This window comes from Nannobrachium achirus (genome assembly GCF_963921795.1).
Source record: "Nannobrachium achirus genome assembly, chromosome: 12".
Taxonomy (NCBI): domain Eukaryota; kingdom Metazoa; phylum Chordata; class Actinopteri; order Myctophiformes; family Myctophidae; genus Nannobrachium; species Nannobrachium achirus.
In genome coordinates, this window is record NC_137832.1 from 48,225,935 (window position 1) to 48,234,158 (window position 8,224).

The 8,224-nt window shown below is 41.6% G+C and overlaps 1 protein-coding gene across 1 annotated transcript; it reads right to left on the minus strand.

The window, feature by feature from the left end:
* Positions 1-205: 205 nt before the first annotated feature.
* On the minus strand, positions 206-4,630 carry emb (embigin; the record flags this gene model as incomplete). The annotated part of the gene is made up of 7 exons (XM_080738709.1): positions 206-240; positions 394-676; positions 1,137-1,273; positions 1,649-1,740; positions 2,529-2,715; positions 3,336-3,407; positions 4,603-4,630. The coding sequence occupies 7 exons, from the start codon at positions 4,628-4,630 to the stop codon at positions 206-208; spliced, it is 834 nt and encodes a 277-aa protein (XP_080594835.1).
* Positions 4,631-8,224: the final 3,594 nt, after the last annotated feature.

The window sequence follows — 8,224 nt, forward strand, 5'->3', positions numbered from 1 at the left end:
TATACCAGTGGTGCTCAACCTTTTCAGGCCCCAAAATAATCATATCGCGTTGAAAGGCGTTGTGAGCATGTAGATCGTCTATTTTCACAATTTCTGCCTCTAATATTTGACAATTTGGCCAATGTTTAATTTGTCATTTTAGAGGTATTAAAACGTCCTTAAATTGTCACTTAAGAAATGTGCATTTACCCAGCCTTAGATACCCTTAGATACACTTACACTTTAGGTTGGTTTTCTTTACTGTTGAGGGAGAAAACAATGTTGCACATTAAGTCAATCATCTGGGGACCCCCCAAAATACTTTGTGAATGGGGACCCCCCTGGGTGGTCCCGGGACACACAGGTTGAGAACCACTGCTTTATACTGTAAAGTTCGTGGCTACGTTTACGTACCTGCGGCCTCGGTTGTCTTCTTGGTGCTCCTCTCATAGAGCAGAATGAGGATGACGAGGATGATGACCTCCACAACGATGGCTATGAAGGGCACCAGAGGTTCCATGAAGGTGATGACCTTCAGCTTGGAGTGGTTCAGGCTGGTGCCCACCTCGTAGACGGCGCCGCAGTGGTACACGCCGGAGTCGCTCTGCGCCACCTTGTGCACCACCAGCTTGGTCTTCTTCAGGTCCTTTTCGTTCTTGATGACGTAGCGATGCTCCACGCTGCTGTTGATGAGCGCCTGGCACGAAAGCACACACTTAGTAAACCCCCATATGGTTGACCCGACCGGAGTCCCTCAAGGCTCTGTACTGGTGCTATTTTTCTGTTTTCTCTTAATGAGGGGAAAGCTTTCGCTGCGTTGTGAGCTTGTCGATCTGCTGTTTTCTGGGAAAGCTTTACCCACAATATGGATGCTGATTTCTACTCATATTTTTCATAAAATTAAATAGGCCTGAGCCATATAACATTTTCATGTTACAAAGAAATTATAAAACAAATATTATGATTATGAAATAATATATCTTTTTGAGAAGTTGTGCACATAACAGTAGATTCCTGAAATAGGGACGCCAAGGATAATGTGGCTAATGAATGAACACGTAGGCACAATAATTATAATTCATACCATGGCATGTAGCCATTTTAAGTCATTGGGACGTAGCCTATTATTACACAAGACTAGAGTAAATCCCACACACCTTGTCCGTTCCGTTTGGTTTATACCAGTGCCAGGTGCTGGGCGGTGGTTTGGGGTCTTCCATTTTACACGTGAGAACCACAGAATCGCCCACATAGCTGACAACGGGCTTGTCGTGTACCTCGCCCATCTGAGGAACTGGTAGAAAGGAGGAAGTGAGCAGAGAGTGTGAGAGGATGCACGGTGGAGCTTATCCTGTAAGGCTTTCTAAGAATTGTGTGAGGAGAGCTGCGTATTAGCATATCCATATTACTTTTCCAGGTTTGACACATTTAAGCCTTGTTTTATACTTGAAAAATAGCAAATATAGGCTACAGTACAAGCTTGTAGATAGTCTATTTTCGCTGTTTTTGAAGATTTGGGAAAAATTCAAACGAAAATGTATATTAGCATCACAATATTATGATGATATCGAGGTATTTGGTCCAAAATATTCTGATATTTGATTGTGTCCACATTTACTACAGATATAATCTCAATTTTGACTATGGGATGTCTAATAATATACTGTACCTGCGAAAATAAAATCTATTTTTGCTTCCCCAGAATCCCCATCAAAGACACAGGAGTAATTTCCAAGGGTTTCATCACCAACAATGCTGAACCTGTAAATTAAAATCAAGATAAAGATAAGATAAAATTGCATCACTTAATATATATAGCCTACTGTATGCCTAATGAAATTCCATGAACATGAACTCATCAGACAAGACTTTGAATTAGATTGTTACATGTCAAACATATCCAAACGGTCTGCATTTCCCAAGGAAATGCATGATTTTAACTCAGTTATGACCTGGGGGTGGGTACTAGGGGCATCAAAAGCAGAGGCATGTAATGTAACCCCCCTCCTCGTATGTCTCAATGATTCATCAATGGTGTAAAGTAACTAAGTATATTAACTCAAGTACTGTAATTAAGCAAAAACTAACATGCATCTTTACTTTACTAGAGTATTTCCAATATTCAATACTTTTATTTCTACTCCACCTCAGAGGAAAATACTGTACTTTTACTCCACAAAAACTACCGTATTTGAAAACTTTAGTTACTTGGATCATTATTTGGATCATTATTACAAAACAAACATTAAACCCTACAGTCATATATGCATTTCGGGGAAAAAAGGCAATCTACAAGCTCACACCTTAAAGATCTACTATTTTCAGAAGATATTTTTAAATCTTAGACATATGAAACGTTGTGCAATGGGACATTCTGCATAACAAGTAGGCCTACTTTATACTTTTGGTACTTCAAGTACATTTTGATACCAGGTACTTCTACTCAAGTAAATGTTGAATTCCGGACTTTTATTTCTAGTATTTCTACATTGCAGTATTACTTTTAAGTGAGTACTTTCCCCACCACTGTGATTCATACAGTAACTTACTCTCTTTCGAGGTTATATTGGTTATTCTCCAATGGTACCATGACGTGGCTGTTCTCAATTAAATCCCCGTTCTTTCTCCAAAACCCAGTGATGTTTGGCAATTTGCTTTCAGTTCCAGTCCAGGTACACTGCAGCTCATATTTGACGGGTTTCAACACCTCAATATACTCAACGTTGTGACTTTTCCCTGTTGTGAGAGGCGTATGGGAGAGGGAGAGAGGGAGGGATTTCAGAGCACAGAGACAAGCCAACATCAGACAGCTGTTCCTTCACAACAGTTGCATTTTAATGAACAGAATTAATAACTTTTGATGAAAGTCCTTGTCCCTGTCATAAAAAGAAAGAAAGAAAGAAAGACCTATGTTTTATTTTTTGTTGGTCTGTACAGTAACTACTTTGCCTTAAAACAAAAGGGCATTCACTTCAAAACACTTCTGGGGTAATTGTAACATATAGCCTACTCTAGCTTTTGTGTTACTTTTTTTCCTTTTCAATATTTTCATTTTCAAAACATTGATCAGGTGCGTCTGATCAAATGAATATCAAATATCTAAATATTGAATCAACGTCACATAAAAGCCAGAGTAGGCATTACAGTGACCCCAGAAGTATTTTAATTGTTTTTTCTTTTAGCAATTATTTTGATTATCTGAATTGTTTTTGCTTATAATATAGGGACACCAGGTTAAAAGTGGTTAACAGCGGCAATAATGATCAAGACGTAACGGTGGGAGAACAATGGGCAGCATTTTATCACAAGACAATTCATCACATTTATCACACACATTACACATAATGACTGTTTACCTTTTAAGACCGCACTCAACCGGACAGGTTCACCGGGGACCGCTGGAGGGCCAGGTGGTTCAGGGGCCTCTTCTAGAAAGAGACACAGCAGAATTTAATACAAATCTAAAGCTGCAATCTGTAACTTTCAAATCCTCTCCCAATAATAGAGCAGGGGTGGGCAACTCTGATGATGGAGAGGGCCACTATATTTTCACACTCCAGAGGGCCACATTGCATATACAGTCAAACATAGCAAAAGTAGCCAATCTACAAACTCAAAACGCGTCACAGTGCGACTCATTTTGAGCTTGTCGATCTGCTATTTTAGAATTTGAATCCTGAGTAGTTTATTAGCAATTTTTCAATTTGAATCCTGAAAATTATCATTTTTATTTAATTTCAAATGCATTTATGTTCTTATTTTTTGGGCACTGTACTAGTGATGTCAGTCAGTGATTTCATGTGGGCATTGTTTCAGCATGCAGAACCACGGTAGAGCCGTGAAGCATCCGTCGCCTGGTGGTCAATAGCACTTACTAATTAAATGGGATAGCACTTACTAATAAAAAATTCTACTGCGCATGCAGCTACCATTTGAAACCCTATAGCGCACCTGCTCATAACTCTGGCCTACCTGCTCTATTGGCCTCGATATTGAGGCCAATCGATGTACTTCCGTCAGACTTCCGGGTGCATCAAACGCCACTGAGCAACTTTCATTGAAAAGAATAGCTGGGGTGGGGCAATCCGTCCTCTAAATTTATATATAACGCTATGGTGTATCAGTGATCTCCATATATGGGCATAAAAGGGACAAGGACTGAGATCTCCATAGATGGGCAATTGGGCATATTGGAGTGGCGGTGCGTCGTAGGTCTGAAGGCTAAATGTGAGGGCCGCGTAGAGGCCCGAACCTCTAGTTGGAGTAAATGTCAATTCATTATACAAATTCATCAAAATAAGTTCCGGATTGCAGCAATAATATATTTTTTCTTAATCATTCAAGATATTCTGTATACAATACTATAATTAAATGTCAGCATCATAACACCAGTTCAAACTGAAAATGACATCTCTAGAGACTCAAACACTTTAACCATTTGTAAGTCAGAGAGTGAACCCGGGTCCACTTGGTTACATTTGTACTCTCTCTGAGTTAAAATAACATGAATGGGTGGATACAGTGTAAACACAGTCAGACACCCACTCCACAGCAGAGCTACGTAGTACAGAAAGCTACTCCCATCCCCATGCAGTGCTGATATAAAAGGATACTGTGACTGACCTCTCCCACTGTTTGCAAGGTCACGCATGACTCTGCAACAAGCCACAGAAAGTAGCTGGCAGTGCAGCACGCACGCACGCACGCGCACACACACACGCGCGCGCGCACGCACGCACGCACGCACGCACGCACGCACGCACGCACACACACACACACACACACACACACACTCTTAGTTACTTGTATTGATGCCTCTGGATGACATGAGGAGGAGGAGGACTTGAAAAGGGAGCCAGGTCCATGAAGCCAACATGGTTTTCTCAATCCGTTCTCTGCGTCTATATTCTGCCACATGCAGCGTTCTCTCTCTCTCAAACAGAAAGTATAGGTATAGCACCCTTTCCACTGTGGGATGTTGTTCACCCGAGGTCCCTACTACGTAACAGATCCCCCCCCCTCCTCCCCGGCCCAGCAGCAGTGTTCAGTGACGCAGTCAGCCGCTCTCCTCCTGCTCTGTGTGCCTGCTGCTGCCTCCTCCTCCTCCTTCCATCCATTATTCAAACAGACACACCGTACGTGTGGCTCGTGTCCTGTCAAAGCCCTTGTCGGTTTAACCACTGAAACCCTCTGTTCTTAGTATAAATATATATATATATCGGAGTTATTACAACTGCTCTTGGACTGATTTTATTCCACAGAAAATGTATTTGCCAAAAATAGCAGATCTATAATAAGCTCACAGTTGCTATATTTAGTGACCGTTACCCCATCCCAGCCGCCTCCAGAATAGGCAACTCTAAGAGGGTTGTAAGGAACAAAATATGAAATATTTAGTTTATTATTAAGAATGTATTTAGGATTATAATGTGTGGCATATTCATATTCATACGTATGTACGGCTGCATTTGTGTGTCTGTACATTTGCTGTTGGTTTAAATGTGTGTGTCATCATGATGAAGACTAGAGATAAGGTTGGGGTGTAGCCCAAGTCAGACTGTGGGGTAGTCTGTCAGATGTACGCAGTCGCAGAGTGTAAGATTAGGTTAAGATTAGGCCAACTGTCTGACACACTTTGAATATTATCAAACAGATGCACCCCTAGCGTCCCCATTCCGGTCAGCGAAAACTGGTGTACATTTGGCAAAAGGAATGGCAGGTCTAGAAGCCTGCAGCTTGGCTATTTTCAACAAATATATTTGTTGTGGAGGGGGAAAAGGAGGGGACCCCGTGTAGAGTCCTGGGCCACCCCAGTCAATGACATATACTGGGTTTTAAGTCCCCAGAAATGTGTGCTGGAGTGGAACTAGCCTAGCACAGCTAAACTATCCACCCATGTTAACATAAGGGAGGGATGTATACTGTAGTTAGTTAAATGCATGATTATATAGTCTGGCTACGCCAGGCTAGAGTGGAACAGTCACAATATGAGATCATAGCTTCTCTTCAACTCGTTGCTGCTGGGTTGAGTTTCAGACTCTCAGGCTCCCGGTAGCATTTTACATTATGCTAGTCCCATATGTCAGTGGATGTCAAAGTAGGGGTTAGGGACCCCCAGAGGTCCTTGAGGAGGTTCCAGGGTGGTTTCCCACATTCCCAGCAAAATCAGGTTTACTATATTACAATTACAATCAGTTTAACCACTTTAACCCTACTCCCTACAAAAAAGTTCTACTACTTGTAGATCTGCTATTGTTATGGGTTCTGTGGGGCCTAACCATATCAATTTGGGGGCCAATGACTGTTTGAGTACAGTACCATATACATATGAGGCTAAGCACAGGCTTGGATTCTCAGATAGTATAGGACAGGGGTGCCCAAAAGGTAGATCGTGATCTACCAGTAGATCACAAAGGCTGTGCAGGTAGACCACTTGACATGCCCCTAAAAAATAAAAAGCCCACCAAACCCCTCTTGTTGATGTCTCTTGAATTAAGGTGACTTGATTGACATCAAGAAGGGCTTGTCAGCTCCCTTCACAAACCCCTCAATGCAATGCTTTGTTTTCAAGAGTCACTAGCATTACAAATAACCCAAAAACCCACCACTTCCATACAGAATGGGATGAATACTCCCCCCCCCCCACTATTTCCCATTTCAAGTCAGTGAGTTTGTCCCATGTAATGCTGCAGTGTCGCTATTCCAAAGCCCCCTCAGGTAATTTTTTTCTTTGGGGTGTGTAGACCATGTTGAGCTGGTCATTCTAAAAGTAGCTCTCAAGTCAATAAAGTGTGGGCACCCCTGGTATAGGGCATTGGTTCTCAAAGTGATCCAGGGGTCCTTGAGGGAGTTCCAGGGGTCCCCCGCTAAATAAGTTCGGAACCAAATGGACCCTCATTGGGTCTGTAATCTCAGAGTTAAATTAACATTGATTTTACAATATAAATTGGTGTCTCAGACATAGAAATGCCATTAAATGGGGCTCAGCCTAATGCATGAGGGTTCTTGAAATTAAAATGGTTGAGAATCACTGCTAGAGCTGTAAAAATCTAATGGGGGTCCCTGCATGACATATATCTTCCGCAGGCTAATAAGTGTCAATTTGGGGGTCCTTGACATGAAAAAGTTTGAGAACCACTGGTTGGTTGTGAGAGATCAGTTTGCTCCAAGCTCGCCTCATCAGCTGTGGTGATCAAGCTTTTGCCGCTTGGGCAGCTAGGCACTCCCTACCTGAGGAACTAAGGCTATAAATGGTAAATGGTGCATTTATATAGCGCTTTTATCCAAGGCGCTTTACATAGATTGTGCATTACATTCACCCATTCACACACACATTCATACACCGGTGGCAGAGGAAACCATGCAAGGCACCAACCTACTCACCGGGAGCAATTAGGGGTTCAGAGTCTTGCTCAAGGACCCTTCGACATTAACTCAGGGGGAACCCTTCGTGCTCTAATAACGGTTTCTCTACCCCTGAGCTATGCCGCCCCATATAGCAAAGTCAGTGTCATCATCCTAACCCTAACCCAAGACTTTGAATATTTTGTTGTCGTTGGATAAGATTTTGTCCACACTGTATTGATGAGTTAACATTAATCAACAATGGGAGACATAACAGGCAAAATAACAATTCTTCTACATTCTGCAATTGTGTAGACTTGAAAAATAATGTAACTCTTGAGAGCGGCATTTGGCTTCATTTTATGTTCTCAAGAGTTAAAGATCTATAAGAGTCCATTTGGTCTCCATCATTTAGCTGGGGACCACTGGTGATCCCCAGACCACTGGTTGAGGACCACTGTTTTAAACAGCATTTGATAACCTAGTTTAGCCTTTTCACAGTTTTTCTTCCTTTTTTTATCCACTCTCATTTCCATGGGTACCTGTTCATGTTTGTTTTAAGTCGTTTAAAGTTATGTTAATTTGCCATTTGTTTCTATTGATATTTAATCAGATTTTTACTCTACTGTTATTGTAATGTTGTTATGGCTGTATTTTATTATGCTATTGAAAAGCACTTTGCAACCCCGTTTCAAAAAGTGATTCATAAATAAAAACAAATTATCATCATAATCATGGACCAAGGCAGGGGAAGTGCTCAGAGAAAGGATAAAGGCCAGGGCCATTAGAAGCCTAAAGCGATTGCTGTTTTTCTTCAATGTTTAACCACATGAACACTAGCATCTCTATTCTGGGGGCAAACATTAGTCTAAAATAATTTGGATCTGAAAGCTCGCAAGTT